At 40.5% G+C, this 23,311-nt stretch overlaps 1 protein-coding gene across 5 annotated transcripts in view; it reads left to right on the top strand.

Moving 5' to 3' along the window:
• usp31 (ubiquitin specific peptidase 31) overlaps window positions 1-23,311 on the top strand; it is an 87,614-nt gene that overhangs the window by 40,426 nt on the left and 23,877 nt on the right. For 2 of the 5 annotated variants that reach the window (XM_078417790.1, XM_078417789.1), the window contains exons 2-7: window positions 7,722-7,859; window positions 10,375-10,453; window positions 10,948-11,036; window positions 12,761-12,853; window positions 17,695-17,830; window positions 21,488-21,617. In XM_078417790.1, the coding sequence (XP_078273916.1) occupies window positions 7,840-7,859; window positions 10,375-10,453; window positions 10,948-11,036; window positions 12,761-12,853; window positions 17,695-17,830; window positions 21,488-21,617 (547 nt within the window). In that variant the 5' untranslated portion in view covers window positions 7,722-7,839. The remainder of the gene's footprint in view (window positions 1-7,721; window positions 7,860-10,374; window positions 10,454-10,947; window positions 11,037-12,760; window positions 12,854-17,694; window positions 17,831-21,487; window positions 21,618-23,311) is intronic. The other 3 variants (XM_078417788.1, XM_078417787.1, XM_078417791.1) reach the window with 2 other exon arrangements.

Below are 23,311 nucleotides of genomic sequence, written 5' to 3'. Positions count from 1 at the left end.
TCAAAAGCTCAAAAACTTCATAACAGAAATAGATCTCTGCAAGTTACATTTTAGTCTTACAACTGGCAAGAAAAAGCCATGGACCATTCTCCTTGCCTCATGGCAGGCCGTCAGTAATAATTTCTCACATTTGATCAGCCGTACTGTTTGATCTCTTGTATAATTATACCCATGTATAATTTTTTTTTGAACGTTTATGCAACTTATGATGCTTTGCCTCCACACACAATAAGCGAGTTCGGTATCTCGACTGAGCATGCGCCGGTCATAGGTCGCAGGGGCAAAACATTCTCGCCGGCTGATCTGCATGTGTACAGACCTGCGTTTCATCCATATTTTCCAGTTTTGCTTTGTAGAGATAAGAAAATACTGCTTTAAAAAATATTAATTAAGTGTATCTATGGTTAATTTGTACTCCGGTAGACACAAAATGCTGGAGTAACTTACCGAGACAGGCAGAATGAAGATATTTATTCACAAAATGCTGGAGTAACTCAGCGGGTCAGGAAGCATCTCTGGAGAGAAGGAATGGCTGGCGTTACAGGTCGAGACCCTACAGGAAGGGTCTCGGCCTGAAACGTCAGCCATTTCTTCTCTCCAGAGATGCTGCCTGTCCCGCTGAGTCGCTCCAGCATTTTGTGTCTCTTCGGTGTAAACCAGCATCTACAGCTCCTTCTTGCACGTTAAAAAATCCCCATGCATGGTGCTTCATTGCGAGTTACTGGGCTCCCTCCCACCCCAGGCAATGTCATTTTTGCTGCCTCCCATAGTAGACAGGGTGCTGCACAAACTCACCCTCATTCCACACAAACCTTCTTCCTCCTCCCTCCCCTACGCCGCTCACGGGGATGTCAGTGCCAGCAGAGGCTGTTCACCAGTGTTGGCTCCCTGTAGGCGGTTGTCTTGTCTTGCTCCCTCGATCACACCCCTGCTGTGCATTTCCGATTGCAACACCTGTAACCCGATGGTGCGGCACCCAACAGGTATATGCCCACCTGACCCGGGGACCACTCTCACGGCAGAGCTGGCTGTGAGGATTGAGCCTGTCGGGTGTCGACCTGAAACGTCAGCCATTCCTTCTCGCCAGAGATGCTGCCTGTCCCGGTAAGTTACTCCAGCATTTTGTGTCTACCGGAGTACAAATTAACCATAAATACACCTAATTAATCTTTTTAAAAGAGGTATTTTCTTACCTCTACGAAGCAAAGCTGGAAAATACGGATGAAACGCAGGTCTGTATACACGCAGCAGATCAGCCGGTGAGAATGTTTTGCCCCTGTGACCTACGACTGGCGCATGCTCAGTTGAAATACCGAATTCGCTTATTAATGCAGCTTGTTAACTGTTCGTAGATTGTTTGTGGTACATAGTTTGTGATTGTTGCTGTTGCAAAATCTCAAACTCCCCATGCATATTAGTATTACAAGCATTATGTTTTACTTCCATGCTATAGTTTTGGACAGCAACCTTAATATGAAGTGGAGGTGTGTATTTGCATTAGAGTAAAATGACTTGCAAGTTTTGAAATTCTGTGTGGTAATCTTCTGAGTCTTATTTCAAACTACCATACTATTTGAATTATTTTCCTGCCTTATCTCATTTTTCTTCCGCGTATTCAATCTCCATCCTTTGATTATTTTTTTTTGTCGTCCTTTCATGTTACACATTAAATAGTGGTTTAAATATAAAATAGTCTTGAGCGGTTGTAGTTTTCCAGGAACTTGCACCTTTGCTGTTTTACGGCTCTTGAAGGATGTCTCAAATGTAAAATACCTTGCATGTTACAAGTCTTCTCAATTGGAGTTATATGGCAGGGGGGGGAGTAATTCTGATAGACTTCCTTCAGTTGATGAATCACTCCTCCATATTGAGCAAGACTAGGAAGAAGCAGGGTGTATACTCTGGGTGGGGCACATCACCAACAGTAACGTCGTACTGAATTGGCCGGGTTTTAATGGACATAATTGCATTCCAGTGAAGGCAACCACCGCTTGACTTACAGAATTTCGTATCACTATTAAAAAACCTAGATACTCTTAAAGCATTTGTGTGGGGAAAATTAAATAAACAGAATGTGAAAGAGAAATTTTGACTTTCTATTTTTTCAACACTCATTGATTGACGCATGTGCAGATAATGTGGCTATTTTTACAGTGATTCGTTCAATGTGCCATCTAGTAGGTTTAAGAGTTTTCCAATTATTTACTTTTATAGACATCTGAAACGGGCCAGCAATTTAAGTGCAAGTTGTAAACCTAAATGACTTCTTATTTACCGTGAGTTCTATCATTAAATTCTTATCTATAGTTATGTGTTTAAATGTTTAAGTCTCCATTCAAGCTGAGGGCTGGAGAGCGATGGTATCTCCAGCAGCTGCTGGCCACTTAAGAGATTGTGTTTGTCAGTTTCCAAAGTAAATCTCTGAAGTGAACCAGCAGCTGCAATACTCATCATTACTGTTGAGTGAAAAATAGTAGGAATGCATCTTCACTTATAACAATGAATTCAGTGGGCAATAAAGATTTACATTATCGATACGGACAGCTTTCAACCTCCCTCCATATTGTGTGACACTACAATGATCTTGAGTGGGTTATATTCTTAATTGAGGAATGTAAAGAAAACAGGGAAGCACTTCAGCAGTGTTTTGTGCAGGGGGAAGGGGGTTTGTGTCGTGGCAGATGGGGTCTTGAAATGTTATTGGGAACTCTGATTAAAAGGCAGTTTGCATATGTATTAGAATCAAGAGGGGAATTAGGGAGTGGGTATAAAGCTATAAAGTGTACTTTGGTGTCTTGCGTAAGCAACTGTGAGGGTACCTACAAAACATACAACGCTGGTTAACAAGAGTACAGGGCAGCAAATGCGTGGAAAAGTCACCACTTGCAGTTCCCTTAAAATCACATGCCTGCTGGACCTGTATATATTGCAGTTCCCACACTACAAATTCCAAATTCTGGAACACCTACCTGTATAACAACATTGTAGAGGTACCTTTATTTGAGGAATGCAGCGATAAGATGGCTCACCATCCTTTATGAAATGAATGCCAGATACACAGAAAATAAATTTGTAACTTTGTGTGGAATAAACAAAGCAATTTGGCTTGTTAATCTGATTTGTAAAATGAACAAAACATAGTGGCAGTATAGTGGTAGAGTTGTTGCCTTACAGCTCCAGAGACCCGGGTTCGATCCTGACTGCACGTGCTATCTGTATGTAGTTTGTACGTTCTTCCCGTGACTGTGTGGGTTTTCTCTGGGTGTTCTGGTTTCCTCCCACATTCCAAAGACATACAGGTTTGTAGGTTAATTGGCCTCAGTAAAAATTGTAAATTTTGTCTCGTGTATAGGATAGTGTTAGTGCATGGGGATCGTTGGTCGGCGTTGTCTCGGTGGGCCAAAGGGCATGTTTCTGCGCTGTATCTCTAAAAACTAAAACTAAATAACCCTAATCCTAGAAATTTGGCAAAGTTACCCAGTGCAGACCTTGAATCAAATTCCAGCATGTCTAGTCTAATCCTACATCCTGCATTATATATCCTTGACCGGCTGTCCAGGAATGTTCTATCAACAACTCAGGAACTCAGGAAGTATCTCGTTGCACAAGACGCCAGATCATATCTCCTCTATATTTAACTGTTAACTTTCAGTCCTGCAGATAACTTTGATCCATATGAACAATTTTCTCAAAGTTGTCGGGTTACTATTTTTGGAAGCAATAGAGGAAACCTGTTTCTGGAATTTGGATGATTGACCAACGATACAAGATTTAAGAAATTATTTTGAAAATGGAAGAAGAAACCTTTTAATGAACTTGTGATAGTTGCAGACACTATCAATAATCCAGATTCAGATGACCACATTTTAGGGGGGGTTGGGTGGTGGACGCAGTGGCAGGGAAGAGTCGCGAGGGTGGGGTGATGGGGATAAAGAAACAATGGTGCAGTGACAATGCTAGTGGTGCTGCAGCCTCAAAGCACCAGAGAGTCAGGTTCAACTCAGACCTTCGGTGCTCTATGCGTGGAGTTTGCATGCTCTCCCTGTGACTGCATGGGTTTTCTGAGTGTTTCAGTTTCCACTCAAGTCCCAAACATGTGTGGATTGCTGGGTTAATTGGCCACAGTAAATTATCCCTTAGTTTATATGAGTGGTAGAATCTGGAAGGAGTTGATGGGACCGGGGAGAAATGTGGAAATTTGGTGTGAATGGTTACATAGTTTAGTGATACGACGCGGAAACAGGCCCTTCGGCCCAACGAGTCCGCACCAACCAGCTATCCCTACACATTAACTTTATCCTACACACACTAGGGACAATTTATCAGTAAAATCAGTACGTCTTTGGAGTGTGGGAACCGGAGTGAGGCAACCGGAGATCCTGGAGAAAACCCACGCAGGTTACGGGGAGAACATACAAATTCTGCACAGACAGTACTCGTTGTCAGGACTCTGGTGGTGTAAGGCAGCAACTCTACCGCTGCACCACTGTGCCGCACCGTGAATTGATGGTCAACATGACTATTTGTACGAATGATTCTATAAAACAGGTTGCACATGTGGAGACACGAAGAACTGCAGTGCTGGATTTGAAAAAAGACACAAAGTGCTGGAGTAACACAGTGGGTCAGGCAGCATCACTGGAGAACACGGATATGTGACGTTTTGGGTCTGGATTCTTCTTCAGACTGATTGTGGTGGGGAGGGGAGCTGGAAGAGAGGTGGGGCCAGGACAAAGTCCAGTATATAATATATCAGGGGTGGCCAAACCGCGGCTCGCGAGCTACATGCGGCTCTTTGACCTTTAATATGCGGCTCGTGGAAATATGTTGGCTGAGCTCCGTTTTTCATCACAGTTAATATAAAAGGTAAATAAGAAAAAATTTCAAGCTTTATAATTATTTACTGGGTATGAATTGAGACCCCATTGGAATAAAACGTAAGTTTAATGTTCATGGTTCGTAAAAATATTTAAGTTCATGTCTTGCGACTCTTTTGTTCATGTCTTGCGGCTCTCAAACATCTGAACTTTATCGTATGTGGCTCTTACATTAAGCAAGTTTGGCCACCCCTGTAATATATGAATGCAGCTGAGGGGGGTTAATTGGCAGATATGTGTGAATCCAGGTGGGGCAGAGGAAAGAAAGGGGGGTGGGTTTACAAAGGGAGTTAAATGGTTAGCAACCGGGAGATCCAGCAGGCCTCGGCAGGTCGAACGCAATTGTTCAGTGAAACAGTTGCCTATTCTATACTTTGTCAATGTAAAGGAGGCCACATCAGTAATGCAGTAGATGAAGTTAGAGGAGGTGCATGTGAACCTCTGTCTCACTTGGAAGGACTGCTGGGATCCGTGGATGGATCTCCCATGGTTGCTGGGGAAAGTATCTGGGTGAGGGCAGTTTGGCGGGAAGCTTGCAATTCAATAGTATGAACATTGAATTTTCAATGTTGCCGTTCTATGTTCTCCAGAGGTGCTGCCTGACCTACTGAATTACTCCAACGCTGTGTCTTTTTTTGTTGTTGTAAATCAGCACCTGCAGTTTCTTGTTTCTACATCTGTCTATTTATTCGTATGCTTCCACTTGCAGGCTGTGTTCATGTATTCATTAAAGTTGAGTACTTCTCAAATACTGCTCGGTCAGTCATGACCTGCTGGATCTCCCGGTTGTGAACCAGTTTAGCTCCCCTTCCCCATCCCAAGCTCCCCTCCCCAATCCCAATATTGACCTTTGTGTCCCGAGTGCCCCCGTAGCCAGGGTGAGGCCACACATAAACTGCAGGAACAACACCTCACATTCCACTTGGGTAGCTTACAACCTAAAGCTATTAACATTGAATTCTCCAATTTTAGGTATCTATGTTCAATACCATCCTCCTTGTGGCCTACCTGGTTGCACACATATTTCTCCCCTTCCACTTGTGTTCCTTCCGCTCGCCTCATAATTAGCTCTTCTTTCCTTATATCACACCATTTGTTTTTTCATCTCTAGCCTTTGCTCAACTGCCTATCAAACCCTCTCCCTCACTTGTATCCACCTGTTTCTTTCCAGGCTGGGTCCTGCCCCTTCTCTTTTCCAGATTTCCCCACCCTAACAATCAGTCTGAAGAAGGGTCCTAAGCCAAAATGTTACTTATCCATGTTCTCCAGCAACGCTCCAGCACTTTGTGTCTTGTTTCTCCCTCTTTACTTTTTGTTTAAATTGAAATGTCTGTTTACTGGAATGCACTGGCTCATGGGTAACCTTCGATGCCATATGTCCATGCATTCTCCATTACTGTGATTTAGACAAATTCATCAGATAACTCTTGCAGTAATTGAAGCACTGTTCTTCACTGGGTTTCTTTTGTTTTGTGCTTGGATGTGGGTGTTATGAGTGAGTGAAGGCTACATTTCCCGTAGCTTTACGGTTCAGTCAACTGATTCATGGGAAGTTACAACAAATAGTAAATGAGAAGGAAGGATTAGTTTTGGTTAGAGGTATCAGAATAGCAGAATTCACTGATTGTCTCAAATAGCATAGTCTATTAATATTAAAGTCCACATGTCGTTAAGTAATTGATTTGTTTAAGGTTGCCCTTTCTATATGCATCTGAACGTCATCTGCACCATTTCAGTAACTATTATTATGTCTAAGAAGAAACTGCAGATGCTGGTTTAAACCAAAGATAGACACAACATGCTGGAGTAACTCAGCGGGACAGGCAGCGTCTCTGGAGAGAAGGAATGGGTGACGTTTCGGGTCAAGACCCTTCAGACTCAGACAGAGGGTTGCAGGTTATGGTCATAGGGTTACATGTTATTCAATCTCAGATCGACACTTGCTTAACATGAAACGATTCACTAAAACTGACTTCAGTGAGAACGGACTAAGGTACACGGTACAATCCAATCACTTGAGTAAACACAAAGACAGTCACATTATTTAACATCAAACATGAGAAATCTTTTAAAGAACTTTTTTTTTAACAAAACACTAAGCCCCAGTCACACACTTTCATATTTCTTTAACATTCATTTATTAATGGACATTTGCATAGAAACATGTTTATTTAACAAATAAAATTGCCACAAAAATTAATTGGAATGCTGCTCTTGCTTACATTCATGTCTGGAGGGAAGGCTTCATGCTGTACTATAAAAAGTACTTTAGGTCAAGACACTTCTTCAGACTGGTTAGGGATAAGGGAATCGAGAGACGGTGATGTGGAGAGATAAAGAGCAATGAATGAAAGATATGCAAAAAAGTAACGATGATAAAGGAAACAGGCCATTGTAATCTATTGTATTATGTCATTTACCAAGCAGTTCAGTAAAGTGGTGGTAAATTTGACCGCGTTAATCTCAGTCAAAGCACTCTGTGTATGATTGCTCTACTTCCTTAAGCCTTGTGTTTAAATCCTCTCCATTTACCTCTCTCTTCTGCCTTCTAATTGAAGTTTCATCTTTTCTCCTTTCACCATCATTCTTATGTTGATGTTAAAGATATTTAAGTAAGCCCTCTCATCATTCTTGGATTAATGCAAGAGGTGGGGTTTTTTTCGGTGTTTTCTGCTTACCTTTAAATTTCCGATTGCTAAAATAGATGATTTGGATTTTGCTGGGATCAGTGATGCATTGCATTGCTGAGACAATGACCACTTCTAAAATAATCGGGTGTCCTGAGTAAGAAATGTAATTTTTTTTTTCTCGTGTAAAATTGTATCTTTTTGTTTTTGTGTTTAGAATGTTGTATCCAAGAATGCTTTCCAGTATCGTGGCAATTCACAACATGATGCTCAAGAGTTCCTCCTATGGCTTCTTGACAGAGTCCATGAAGACCTGAACAATCTTGTTTTAACAAATGGGAGGCCTCCTGCCAAGGTATGATTGATTTTGTTATTAGAAAATGGAACAGAAACTTCAAGTACATTTATATATTTGGGCTATCTATTTGGATTACCACAGCAAAGGAGATCATTTGGCTCAGCAAGATTTTTAATAGGACTGAAGTATGTATCCATTTCTTATTTGAAATTTGCTTCTTCCTTAAAGGGTTGCATTTAATAATTCCGACAAATTATTGAAAACAAATCTAGTTTCTCTTCCAATTTTTTTGCCAAACACCTTAAATGGCTGCTCTCTGGTTGCTGATGCCCCTGCAACTGGAATTTTTTTTGTTTCCCCCCCCACTTTTTTCTTTAATTACATGTTTTTGTTCCTTATTTCTTGGTGCTGGAGGGATGGTAGCCACAGAATTCTCCATTTCTTGCTTGTCACTCCTTGCACTCTGAGTCTGCAAATAACCTACTATTGGATTTTTATTAATTACTGTGAGATGCCCAAAGTACTAGATTACAAGAGCCTTTCTAGAATAGGGATTGAAAATGCTCTATCCTTGAAGTGTTACAAGTTTGGCATATGGCAATTCTATTAAATCAATACTCGGCAATTCCTGTACATTGTAAACTGACATGGGCAGAAAAGGGAGTAAGAATTAACTTAGTGAGATGTTTTAGTATTCCTGATATATTTCTCTTAATATCGTTGCTGTCCTAAAACAGTGTCATAGAGCAAATACATCTCCATATTAAAAAGATGTGAGGTAGAAAAGCAAAGCATGATATCCACTTAGTCAAAAATAATGTTAACTACAAAGTAAGTACTGAGAGAATTCTTGTCGTTAAAACTTGCAGAATATGATGGAGTACCATTAATTTAGATTACGTTGTTATTGGAAATGGGCAGATATCATGGGACAGAATAAGTTTATTAAATATATTGAGAGAGTACAAACAAAATATGGCACAGTGAATATTTAGAGCTTCAAAATTGCCGATGTACACAGGTGAGAGTGAGAGAAAACAAAGGGGTTTGAAACATTCAAAAGGCCATACTGCTAATGTTAGTGACATTTGTTATGGCATGCCAGACAATTATTGAGGGTTTCATTCACAGGGTAGCTTGATGAATGAGGGAATAAGCAAAGATGTTTTCTATGAGAGAGAATGAGGAGAGAGAGATAGCATACATGCTCGGAGGTTGTCAGTAATCAAACTATATCTATTATCTTCTAAGTATTGCTCAATTATACAGGATACAACTCTGCTCTGTGTATGACCAATATACTTCTTGTCAAAGTCACAATTCTGTCACTCAAGCTTGTTTAAATTTTGAAAGAAAAAAAAGAATTGGCAAATCTTACTGTCTCCAGCCTTGCACTGCAATCAAGAGCAGGCAGATGGCTGCAATATATGTTTACTGTGGTGTGGATATCTTCCATTGGTGTTTGAATTCGATTTTATTTTCGACCCCGAGTACTTTTCAACAGTTCCAAGATCACAGGTGACTAATTTCTTAAAGATAATTAGGATTTACTTATTCTATATAATGTTGATTTTAATCTGCTAAAAAGTATAGATAAAAATTAAAAAGGCAAAAAATGCATGAAACACAGCAGATCAGGTAGCATCTGTGGGAAGAACAGTTACTTCAGAGGTCCAGAATGAATTGAGAATTTGAGACCAAACTGACTCCTCGGAGTGCTTTTATGCAATATCTCAAACAATGCCCATTCTCTCCTCTGTTAAAAGAAAAAGGACAATATTTAATTTTGCAACATAATCTATGTAATTAGATGTTATCGCTTTAAATCAAATCAAAATTGCTTACTAATATCCAGAAATTGAATGGAGAAGGAGAGAGAAGTGTTCTAGGATAGCCCTTAATGTGTTTCCTTTCCTGTTTTTGTTTGGGTTAGTGCATATCTCTTCCATCTATCTCTAAGGATCTGTGAGTGCTTTTGCTTACAATTACAAATGGTTGCACTTGTGAGCAAAGTTGAATTTATAGGGATAGGCAGTGTTGTCTTTAATGGTATCCTTTTTTAAAAAAAAAATCAAACGCCAGAGGCTGAACTTCTACGCTTTCAAATACAGCGGCACCCCGTGTTTCGGAAGACATAGCATATGGAAATCCAGCCTTAGGCAAATTCTCCCATACATTTTTCAGGAAATTTTCAAGATAATAAAATGTTGCATTGTATTCATTAATTACCTAATCAGTAAATATTCTATTAGTATGCTGTGGAGCATTAGGGTGTATATTCGATGAAATGAAATAATGATTGGACATTTATGCAAGGTGATAAATGAATGGTTATAGAAATCAGATGTTTTCTGACTGTGGGGAGGGGGGTGGAAATCGACTATGGACAACGAACGGACTCTTTGCGTAACATATGGACTGCCTGTATAATGCTTTGATAATCAAGCTTTTACCCATGGACGAGAGTATGAATTTATCTGTGCAGTACCTATGAATGTTGCAGCCTAGGCAAATGAATGACTGTCATTAGCTCATTGAATTGACATTGTTTCTTCTTGTCTTTGGCTGGCAGTTGGATAATCGCAATAAACAGACCATATGATGTAATTTATCAGCATACTTTCAGCAGCATGGTTTGCTTTTCATTACGGGTTGGTGACTTGATTGACCTGAAATTATGCTTTATTTTTAGATTTTTGTTCTTTCCATTTCTCCCATTTTTGTTTAATTATGTCCTGTTTTTGTGCATTTTCAGCATCATTTGTAAGAATTGATGCTAAGCATGTACTTATCAGTGGTATATTTTTATTCTTAATAACTAAACCTCATCACACCGTGCTTCTACATCTATGATTTTAGTTTTTTTTGATGTGCACATTAAAGCAATTACTTTTTAAATTATTTATTGGCCATTTCTAAAAATATCAACAATTTACTATAACTTGAGCAGAGCGAACTTATCAAACTTTTTCCTCATGAGTTTCTAGGCGAACATAAGTTAATTCTAACTTGATCTAGCAATAATAAACCTGCTGTTAAGATGGCCTAGCATTTGTCGTGTTGCTAATTTTGTATTATGAGTCGCAGAAAGTTTGATTTTGTTGTGTGGAATATCTTGCAGTAAGTTTATTTTTCTTTTATTCAGCCTCCGTTAAATGAGGATGTGTTGTGTGAAGGGTCAGCTCTCCCAGCAAGGAGCAGTTTCATACAGGAGCTCTTTCAAGCACAGTATAGGTGAGTATTAGAGTTTAAAATGAAAGGCAAAATAGTAAGGTTCATTATTTTGTATGTCAAAAATATTCCAAAACCGTTTCAGCATTTTTGGCATTTTGCAATAGTATCTGCACTTAAAGTGTAATTCCTTTGAATATTGTGAAGGATTCTGTACAATTGAAATATCAGCCTTTTTTCCTCTTGCTTTATTGATGTTGGGTAATCATAACCTCTCTCAAGGACCAGTTTTTCAACAGAGGTGAAAGTATGATGTCACTATATGTATTGTTATACTCAGCAGTAAATTGTTGCTGTGCCTGGAATGCCTTTGGACACCTAAGATCTACTTGTTTGTATGATACTTGATTGATATTTTGCTTGCATCTGAAAAATAGACAATAAGTGCAGGAGTAGGCCATTCGGCCCTTCGAGCCAGCACCACCATTCAATGTGATCATCGCTGATCATTCTCAATCAGTACCCGGTTCCTGCCTTCTCCCCATACCCCCTGACTCTGCTATCCTTAAGAGCTCTATCTAGCTCTCTCTTGAAAGCATTCAGAGAATTGGCCTCCACTGCCTTCTGAGGCAGAGAATTCCAAAGATTTACAACCCTCTGACTGAAAAAGCTTTCCCTCATCTCCGTTCTAAATGGCCTACCCCTTATTCTTAAACTGTGGCCCCTGGTTCTGGACTCCCCCAACATTGGGAACATGTTTCCTGCCTCTAACGTGTCTAACCCCTTAATAATCTATGTTTCAATAAGATGCAGCTTTGTATTAGTTCTGAGAGTTGGTTTAAACTCCTGTTCTTGTGCTGCTCCATGTGCATTGTCAGGGCTCAGATGGCCTCCCCTCTGGGTTAAATGATCTTGGGATGCAGCCGGAGTGCTGAAGGAATGCTGCACCGATACAGGTGCCTTTTAAAGAACCCGTTAAACTGAGGTCCCATCTCTCTTGGGTGAATGCAAAAAAAAATCCATGGTCTTATTTGAAACAGCATATGTTTACACTCATTATCTTGGATAATATATCACGCAATAAACTTTAAAATTAAATGATCTGGTCATTAGAAAAACATGTATCAACAGCAATACTCAAGTTGCTCAACAGCATCTCCTTCAAAGTAATTGGCTTGTTTGGCACCCAATACACCACCTTAAACATAATCTGCTTGTACTACTGGCTGATTGTGGTTACATTTGTCACCATCCACATAATGCAAGAAGCAACTCGCCTATGTAACTGTGACAGGTACCTCCCTATCCAAGACCTGTTCTACATAGATGGCAAAGGCAGCAGTTGTCATCGTCATTGATACCTTCTCCATGTCTCAGACCATTCCAAAACATTGTAATGAACGTTCATTGTCAATAGGTCAAAATTCTGGACCCCTCCCCATCCAATGGTTTTATGAGAATACCATAACTAGAGGATTAGTAGTGGTGGTGCCTCCGAGGATTATTCAGTATGATAAATACGGCTGACTTATTAATGGCACCCAGATGCTGTGAATGAATAATGATATATTTTTTTTAAATCACAGATTAACCCCGCCCTCTCCAATCTCTCCTTCTGAAGACCTTGGTTTTGAAGGTCCAGAAAAAAAATACCTTTGCTTACTGCAGGATAATTTCAATTTAGTATTGTAAACCATTTGTAAGACCCCAAATGTCTGTGTCAGAGAAATCTTTGATAGATTGACATCTAAATGTCTTTTGTTTCTCTCTTTTTTTTTCTATTTTAGGTCTTCGTTGACATGTCCTCATTGTCAAAAACAGAGCAACACCTTCGACCCATTTCTCTGCATCTCCCTGCCCATCCCTCCCCTTCAGACCCGGTATGAATTTTGGTTACAGCTTTTACTCTTAGAAATTCTGCAGGATTGATAGAGGCCATGAATTCTAAGTGACATTCCCAAATGTTGCTGATACTGAATGCATTGCATCCAAGGCAGAAGTAGAGGATTTAAAGTGGTCCAATGCCAGGGGATGGAGTGGGAAAATTAATTTCAGGACTGCCAGCTATATCAGGAGAGCACAGAATGCCGTGCCTGCAGTATGCGTTTAGTCCAGCTCTTGAGGTCATTAAACTAAAAAGGATGCAAAATGATTATGATTAATATGCATGGGATTAATAGTGATTTAGTCATATTGATTTGGTATGTAGCGAGACATAGATTAGCTACAGAAATCAGCAGAGAAATGGCAGATGGAGTTTGATTCATGCGTGTGAGGTGTTGAAGTGTGAGGTCAATTGTAAGGGAAAAATATACAATTAATAAGCTGACCCTTAACTGCATTGATATACAGGGGGATCTTGACGTCCAAGACTATAACTCCCTGAAAGTGCCAACACAAGTAGATAGAGTCGTAACGAAAGCCTATGGTAAGCTTGCTTTCATAGGACAGGGGAGTTATGGTGCAGTTTTATAGGACTTTGGTTAGACTGCATTTGGAGTATTGTATGCAGTTCTGGTCGTCGTATTACTGGAAGGATGTGGAGGCTTTGGAAAGGGTGCAGAGGAGATTTACCAGAATTATGCCTGGGGACAGCGGGTTTTCGTTACAAGGAGAGGTTGGATAGACTTGGTTTGTTTTCTCTGGAATGCCACAGATTGCAGGAGGACCTGATAGAAGTAAATAAAATGATGACAGGCGGACATAGGGTACACAGTCAGAACCTTTTTTCCCAGGATGGAAAAATGAAATACTAGAGGGCATAGCTATAAGGTGAGAGGGGCAAAGTTTAAAGGAGATGTATAATGCAAGTTTTACACAGAGGGTGGTGAGTGCCTGGAACACACTGCTGGGGGTGGTGGTTGAAACAGATATGATGGTGGCATTGGATAGGCACATGGATATGCATGGAATGGAGGGATATGGGTTATGTGCAGGTAGATAAATGGTGATCTTGGCATCATGTTCAGCTCAGACATTGTGGGCTGAAGGGCCTGTTCTTGTGCTGTACTGCTCTAAGTTCTAAGATTTACGATGATGTTACTGGCACTGGAGGGTTCGAGTTATAAGGGGAGACTGTACAGGCTAAGGTTTGTTTTTTCCCTGGAGTGTAGAAGACTTAAGAGCTGACCTTATTGAGGCCGATAAAATATTGAGAGGCCTAGCTAAGATGAACAGCCACATTCTTTTCCCCAGAGCAAGGGATTCTAGTCTGCCAGTCTCAGGATGAAAAATCACTCGTGTAAGATTGCAAGAAAATTCTTCTTGTAGGGTTAAGAATCTTTGGAATTTTCATGTTCGTAAGTGATAGGAGCAAAATGAGGCCATCTGGCTCATCAAGTGCCCTCTATTTAATCATTACTGATAGAAACATAGAAAATAGGTGCAGGAGGAGGCCATTCGGCCCTTTGAGTCAGCACAGCCATTCATTGTGATCATGGCTGATCGTCCACAATCAATAACCCGTGCCTGCCTTCTCCCCATATCCCTTGATTTCACTAGCCCCTGGAGCTCTATCTAACTCTCTCTTAAATCCATCCAGTGATCTAGCTTCCACTGCCCTCTGTGGCAGAGAATTCCACAAATTCACAACTCTAGGTGAAAAAGTTCCTTCTCGCATCAGTTTTAAATGGCCTCCCCTTTATTCTAAGACTATGGCCCCTGGTTCTGGACTCTCCCAACATTGGGAACATTTTTCCTGCATCTAGCTTGTCCAGTCCTTTTATAATTTTATATGTTTCCATAAGATTTATCTTTTCCTCTTAACCCCATTCTCCAGCCTTCTTCCCATAACCCCTGACACCCATGCTAATTAAGAATCTATCTATCTCTGCCTTAAAATATCCATTGATGGCCTCCACAGCCTTCTGTCCTTTTCTATCCAAAAGAATTGTGGAATCTGAGCATTGTGTAAATTCAAAGCAGGACATAGATTTTTGAATTATAGAGCAATGTATATTGTCGAGCTATGTGGATCAGGCAGGGAAGTGAGGCCAAAGGTCTGATCTGCAATGATTAAAATGCATTGCTCTCTGTTTCAGATTCTTTGCCTCCTCTTCAAGGTTAGGGCTGAGCAGTGTGTTTATTGTTATTTGATGGTGTAAATGTACAGATAAAATTTCAGTCCGGAAGAATGAATCTGTTGGAATTTTCCTGTGGATGAAGGAAGCAATATTGGAGGGGAAGAGCAGAAAGAATGCTGATGCCTTGGGATAGCCAGATGCCATGCAAGAATATCATATTTCAAGTTTCTTGGCCATTATAGTCTTCTGAGATAACCACTCCAGGTGGAATCATTTTTAAAAGTCTGACGGGTGCATTGTTTTCAGATGAATGTTTATGGACATCAATATAGAGTGCTGAAGTTTACTTGGGTTGCTTGGATAAACTAGTACACAGTGCTCTCAGTTGGATAAAGAATGCAATTATTAAACGTCTGAAAATAAATTCAGAGAAAAAAATTTGTGGACTCATTCGGATTGTGAATGGATGCAGTGTAACATGATTGCTTTGGGACTTTTGCATGTGATCCATGAATTTGGAAAACAGCCAAAAGGCAGGTCATTTTTTAGTGTTGGTGTGCTACTTGCAGTTCTCACTGGCATCATAATTGTTGTTGATTAAGCACATCTGTTTAATGTTTAGAGGCCTGCTATGTTTTGGAACAAAATTAGGAATGCTGAGGGTGGTTTTTTTTCTTAATGTCTTTATATCTCTCTCCCCCAAAATAAAAATACACTCCAAAGAAAAGTGTTATGTCAACTGTATATGGAAGTAAAAGCATGTTGCAGTTTTGGGACAAGGCTTTAAACTTTCTTACCCACCCAAATTGATTACTTACAGAATTTAAAACTGCTGGCATAAATGCGGAAGAAAAATATACGGAATAAATTTAAACAGTACATGTTTGTTTTGCTTAGATCAAGGTTGCTTTGTACAGCTGAACGTGGTTCTGTGTAGGAGCAACGCTGAGATGTAAGAGCTGACAGGGGAGTTGCAAGGGGCATGGCCATTTCAGAATACTGGAAGGGGAGGGCGCAGATGCATTTTGTGGTGGAATCTTGTATTTAGCGTAAATCTGTCGACGTACCACATGAGAAAATTTAAGGGCTTTCTTTGTGACTGCATCAATGTGTTGGACCCAGTATAGATCTTCAGAGATATGCATGCCCATGAATCTGAAGTTATTGACCCTCTCCACCACAAATCCATTGATGAAGGCACGTTTGTTTTTCCTGGCAATAAATGCAAATACGTCAATCATTAATAAAAACTTCACTCTTGCTCACAGGTTTTGACGAATCCTGGATTCAATCTCCTCACGGCATGTTTTTAAAATCGCTTCCATTTCCCACCTAGCCCAGTGAAGTAGATGCAGCTTATTATTCAGAACCTTCTCCTTGCCGATGGGCTTTTAATATAAATACCTTGGTATCTAGGGGCCTGGTGTTATGGAAGCTGTGGAGGCATGTGGAAACATCTCTCTTTACTAGTTTCTATTCTGCTGGCTCACAGTGCCCTGTAAAACACATTGTTGCCCTTTCAGGCTGTTTGACTGCAGCCCAGGACTAATGGCTGCAAGAACATACTGCCATAATGAAATGTGCCTTTGAATCTTTTAACACAGTGGCATCACCATCTAATCATTAATATGGCGCTCTTTTAAATCATGTACGGCAAATATTATTGTACTAATTTCAGAGCCTCCAGCTTCTTGTGACATATCAGAACATTTATGTTTGCACTCTTTGGAATTTATTGCTCACGAGCTAGAAAAGAATTCTTCAGTGCAAGAAAGTTGTACAATGCAATCCATGCCATCACCAGAAGGGCATTCATAACTGTGAAATAACTATTTTAGTAGACATTAAAATGGGAGGGAGAGAGCAAGGTTAAGTGTTTTATGATGGCAACCACAAACATAATTGCTGTATTCCTTAATGTGTGGTTAAACAGTTAGATATTGAGCATTGTGTAGGCTCTTCATATTTTTATCTAAAGGATTTTATTCTATATGTTAATCCAATATAGTTGCAACGAAGAATGTAATTTACTCCTTGTATGAAATATTTATAGTTCTGATTCAAATCTTTTTTTTTTCAGATAGTTGTTCTTTAATGCAAATGTTTGTGGGTACTATCATCAAGCCCTTGTGCTTTTGAAATTTGTTTTAAGGTGGAATAGAGAAATTAAACAAACCAATGTTCCAGGCATCTCGTCACCACAAGATGTTCATTGGGCATGTTCCCTTCATTTTGCTGAGGCAGACACATCATTCTATTGAGTTCTGCACAGTCAAGGAGTCGGACGACAGCAATAACATCCCATTCCATGGGAATGATGTAGAGGATAAGCCGGAAAGCAAAAATGGCTTTCCTGTAAATCATCTACTGTAGTACTTCAGCCGGGTCTATTTGAGTTGCAAAGGGGCACAGAACATTTGGAACGTGATGTGTAGGAGGATTGGAATATATTGTACTATGTGGAATCAGGAGAATGGGATTATGGCACATTGGGTAAGGGGATGTTAATAAATTCTGTGGGCTAGGGTGAAAAAGATGGGTTGAATGGAAGTTGGTGGTGCTGGGGCAGCTGTCCCCTTTTGGCTTTCCGATCGTCAGCAACATGTTTGAATCATTTTGCTTAGACCTGATGTATACTAATCCTGAATGTGATTCAGTTATTGCTGACTGGGCATAGCTTTAACCTATCTCTTTTCCAGGCCTTTGAATATCACCGTGGTTTACGAAGGAAAATGTTCACATTGCATGAGAATAGGAGTAGCTGTTCCATTGTCGGGCACAGTGATCAAACTTCGCGAGGCAGTTTCACAAGAAACAAAAATCCCCACAGATCAGGTAAACATCCATATTAATTTCAACAGTTGGTTTAGTTCAATTTATCTGTGGTCAATTATTTTGACCACAATAAATCCTTGTATAAAAAGAGTGTTAGGGCTCCGTAGCTTTGGGAACGGGGTGGAAATTAGATTGTCTGGGTCTTTATAGTCTTGCCTGCCCCACATCATTTCAGCTTTAAACCACTTTCTAGCTTTGTGGAAAATCCCTTTGTTGAAGTGCTGCTCCATGGGGGTCCTCAGCGAAGTCTTTTTCTATTAACACAGCAAAACTCGGAGGGCACCACGCTTAAAAGGGAGCTTCAGTTTCAGTCAGAAGGTAAAATGGACCAACCACTGCCCTGCCTTTGGGTGTGCTGCACTTGGAGCCTTCTGCGTGATGTCGCCGAGCTGGGTCTGCTTTACTCTGAGGGATTGCCTGCATCCTGGGATCTCTGGAAGAGCTCTTCAACTAAGGATTTTTCCACAAAGGAAGGAGGCAGTTAATTTCCACTGTGGGGCACAGAAAGGGGTAAGTGTGTAATGCTGGCAGTACCACCCCTGCGGCTAATTCCTGTTCAGGAAAACACCTGCATACCATTACCCAATTATAACATTTAGTGATGGGAATATCCTTTCAGCTGGCCGTTAGTTGTTGTTTAGTGACTTTGCGTGGTCTGAATCTAGATGTACAGCTTAATGTTAACCCTAGTTTTCATTAATTTGCCTAACTTGTGAAAATTGACACAGGAATGATTTACGCAGGAAAAGGGGGAGGGGGTAGCTGTGGGTGGTTCTGTTTTTTCAACAAGTTGCATCAATACAGTCTATGGGTGTGATATGGCTGAGGCAGCTGGAAAGGCATAACAGACAAATTTGCACTGTGCCCAACCAAGGAATGCTTGCAAATGATGTTTAATTCCATTGTGGGCAATTTAATGCCCTAATCGCTTTTGAGAAGATTCCAGTGAGCCATCACTTTGTAATAACTAAATTACTCCCACAGCATGGTTATGCAGTGTTCCTGGATTTTGACCCACGCGTGATGAAGCAAAGATGATATATTTTCAGCATATTGTGTTACTTGCTGGTGGTGGCATTCCATTGCAACACTTTCCATTTGGTTGGTGGAGCTTGTGAGGTGCTACTGAAACAAAATATTTAATTTTCTACTGAGATCTCTTGTCTTGATGAGCATGGGGTTCAGTTAAATGTTCTATTCATAAAAAATACAGTTGTTTGGTTGTGGTACGGGGAAGAGGAAAGTAGGATGCTAGATTCAACGAGTCTGGCATGGATGGTTAGAATTTGAATTTATGACTGAATTTAAAAATCTGCATACCTTCCAGTGTGACGGCCAATACTTAATAAATTAGGCACACAATACTCCAGTTGCAATTTAACTAATATTTTACATAGTTCTACCCTAACCTCCATGCTCTTGTATTCTGTCTCTGGTTAATGAAGGCAAATATCCTGTGTTAACCATCTTGTCTATCTGTGCTACCACATTTGGAGCTTCTTGGATATGGACATTCAGTGTATTGAAGTATTTACTGAGGTCCGACATTCTTTATTTTTAAGGAGACCGCATAGAAACCAGCACTTTGGGTCTATGTAATCCCCCTTTCACATCCACTCCCTGTACTTTACAGTCTTTAGAATGTGGGGGAAAGCAGGAGCACCCGGAGGAAACCCATGCAATCACAGGGTGAACATGCAAACTCCTCATAGACAGTGCCCAAAGTCAAGATCAAGCCCGGGTCTCTGCATAGTGAGGCAGCAGCTCTACCAGCTGTGTTATTGTGCCATTAATTCATTGAGTATATCAATAGACAATGGACAATAGGTGCAGGAGTAGGCCATTCGGCCCTTCGAGCCAGCACCGTCATTCAATGTGATCATGGCTGATCATCCACAATCAGTACCCCATTCCTGCCCTCTCCCCATGCCCCCTGACTCCACTATCATTAAGAGCTCTATGTAACTCTCTCTTGAAAGCATTATTAGTTGTTGCAAATGCATCAGCTTTCAAGTTTCAGAATTATATTCCATCTGCCATTTCTCTGCTCTACTACCAACTAATTAAACCAAGATTACCCTCCTTATTTTCATCAATAGCACAATGTTTTGTTATTCTATGAACTTTCCGATCATGCTTTGCACAATTGCTATTAAATTTATTGACCCTGTTATCATTGTCTAAATTTTTATTTTGCACAAAGATCTTGAATTTGCTAATAATCTGTAACAATTGCCTTGTCTGATCTCTAAATCCTGATCACCTGTCCCTATCCTTTAGTTTCTACTTGCCTAGTTCTCAGTTTTACCAGAATGCCATGTCTTCCTAGTTCAAGCGAATCCTCTTAACATGTAAGAATACCCTAAGAAACTGTTACTACAGGTTTTTTAGCTTGGCACTTAAAACAATTTGAGGCAATCAAGTGTAGTCAACATATCTTCGTGAAAAAGAAATCCATGTTTTGGCATTGCTTGCCTTTATCACTAGAGGGCAGAGAATCCTACACTTTGCTACTGGATTTCCAGCTGACAAAGTACGAGGAATTCCTTAACCAACTTCGTGTGCTCTCACACATCTGCAAATCTTAGGGAAACCTTTTGTTTTATTTTAAGCTGTGGGTGAGAAGAGTGGGGAAAGAAAGCTGCATTTGTTTCACTTTTTTTTTGGTGGGGGGGGAGGTGGGAAGAGATCTCCCTACCTGTTCCACCACTTACCTTGTTACCACATCCTACCAACCCAGCTAATCCATAAAAGCCTATCATTGTTTTCCTCTTTGCTCATTTGTCTAAACAGCATTTTCTAATTTGTTTTCTCTTCCATGTACAAGCTCTCCTTCTACCAAATGAGTCCTGTTTCCTTTAACCTGAGGTATCCTGCCATATAGATAGCTGGCAAAGGGATCTATTCCATTTTATCTAAGGATTACAGATTGTTCGTTGAACATCTGGATTGCGGCGTTATTGACTCTCATGTTCATTCTGTTGGAAAGATGGTCTGATTTTAAGTTGGCAGCTTTGGTTAATGAGACCCAGTGAAACATATTTCTTGATCATTTCTCCTTGAGGTTATCTGGGTGGTGGGGCCTGAGCTGGCTGAGCCAGTCCCCATGCTTATCTAACAGCAATTAGTAATTTCCCCTTTAACAATACTGTACATCTCTGAGATCCTAGCATTAATGCAGAATTGTTGGGGAACAAAAACAGCAAATTGTGTAATGGTTGTTTGATTTTTGTTCCATTACTTTTTTAAATTTAGAGATATAGTGCGGAAACAGGCTCTTTCGGCACACCGGGTCCGCGCCAACCAGTGATCCCCGCACATTAACACTATCCTATACCCACTAGGGACAATTTTTACATTTACCAAGCCAATTAACCTACATACCTGTACATCTTTGGAGTGTGGGAGGAAACCGAAGATCTCGGAGAAAACCCACACAGGTCACGGGGAGAACGTACAAACTGTACAGACAGCACCCGTAGTTGGGATCAAACCCGGGTCTCCGGCGCTGCATTCGCTGTAAGGCAGCAACTCTACCGCTGCACCACCGTGCAGCCTGTTCCAAGTGGCCAATAGCTTCGCTGTACAATACATCATCTAGCAATGTTGAGTCAAATGTTATAGCTTCATTCTTTATTAAAACGTTTTGTTTTTCAGATTGTACTAACGGAAATCTATTTTGATGGATTCCATCGTACCTTCAGTGATGGTGATGATTTGGACACTATTCATGCAAATGACAACATTTACGCGTTCGAGACACCTGATGTTTATATTGGCCAAAAAGGTACATTTTAGTAAGAATTAAAGCATGATATCTAATGATATCCATGAACGCCCTTGGCAATTGCAGCATTCAGTACCATGGTGTATTGAATACATCTAAATAAATTTGTTTTGACAATGAAGCATATATATTTACTCTGTAACAAAACAAAGTGTTGAAGATACTCAGTAGGCCAGGCAGTATCTGCGGATGGAGAAACAGAATTAATGTCAGTGATCTTACATCAGGACTGATAAAAAGGCATTGATATGAAATGTTAACTCTGCTTCCGTGTTCGGAGTTGTTGCTTGGCCTGACCCGAGCTTCCAGCATTTTTTCTTTTTCTTTTACTTTTCCCGAATCTGCAGGAGTTTGCTTTTTGATTTAACTTAATATATGTACTCTACAGTACATATATTTTCACTTTCCAAAAGTCACAATTTGGTTTCCTTATCCATCAGTTGTCGCATTTCTAAGCAATGTAAAGCACTATCGTTGCATAGAACATTGTACATAGAGCAGTACAGCACATAAACGGGCCCTTTGACGCACAATGTCTGTGCCAATCATGATGCCAAGATAAGCTAATCTTATCTGCTTACACGTGATCCATATCCCTCCATTCCCTACATATTCATGTGCCCATCTAAAAGACGCTTAAATGCCATTATGATATCTGCCTCTCAACTACCCGTGGCAACGCATATTAGGCATGAGACCCCCTGTGTAACGAATTTCCTTTAAACTTTGCTCCTTTCACCATAAAGCGGTGTCATCTGACTGGTTAGCACGCCATAAGAGCATTTCACTGTACCTCAGTACATGTGACAATAAACTAAACTGAACTAGTCTGACATTTCCACCCTAGGGAAAGAAACGTTCTGACTGTCGAGCCTATTTGTACCTCTCATCTATCTATATACTAAAACTATCGTTTGTTTGTTCCTGAACTACAGCCAAAACGGTACACGATAGCGCGACGATTTTAGGCCTGCCTTACTCACCATCGTCCCTTTGGTGCTAATGGAAGAAGTTTCATTGAAATCTGTGTTATTTTTTTTGTTACTCACATTTTAAAGTTTAAATCTATCTCCTAGGAAAGGAGGGGGAAGGAGGGAGGATAAGGGGGGTTGAGGGGGAGGGGCGGGGGGGTGGGGAAGGGGACGGAGGGGAGGAGAGGGTGCTGCACCATTGCAGGAGAGGTTTGGGCCCAATGTGGTCCACTTGGTCTCGTACCCTCTAATCTTATGTATACCTTGATTGTGATCATGAATAGTATGATTTGACTGGTAGCATCCAATTTTTATATTCTATTTTTGTATATGCGACAATAAAGAACCAATACCATACAAAGAAACATAGAAAATAGGTGCAGGAGTAGGCCATTCGGCCCTTCGAGCCTGCACCGCCATTCAATATGATCATGGCTGATCATCCAGCTCAGTAGCCTGTACCTGCCTTCTCTCCATACCCCCTGATCCCTTTAGCAAAAAGGGCCACATCTAACTCCCTCTTAAATATAGCCAATGAACTGGCCTCAACTACCTTCTGTGGCAGAGAATTCCACAGACTCACCACTCTCTGTGTGAAGAAATGCTTTCTCATCTCGGTCCTAAAAGACTTCCCACTTATCCTTAAAATTCTATAAGATTCGTCAGACATGATTTGCCTTTGGTAAATCCATGCTGACTTTGTCCGATGATTTCACCACTTTC

This window comes from Rhinoraja longicauda, chromosome 21, assembly GCF_053455715.1.
Source record: "Rhinoraja longicauda isolate Sanriku21f chromosome 21, sRhiLon1.1, whole genome shotgun sequence".
Lineage (NCBI taxonomy): Eukaryota > Metazoa > Chordata > Chondrichthyes > Rajiformes > Arhynchobatidae > Rhinoraja > Rhinoraja longicauda.
The sequence above is the reverse complement of the archived record's forward strand: the minus strand, read 5'-3'. Positions and strand labels throughout refer to the sequence as shown.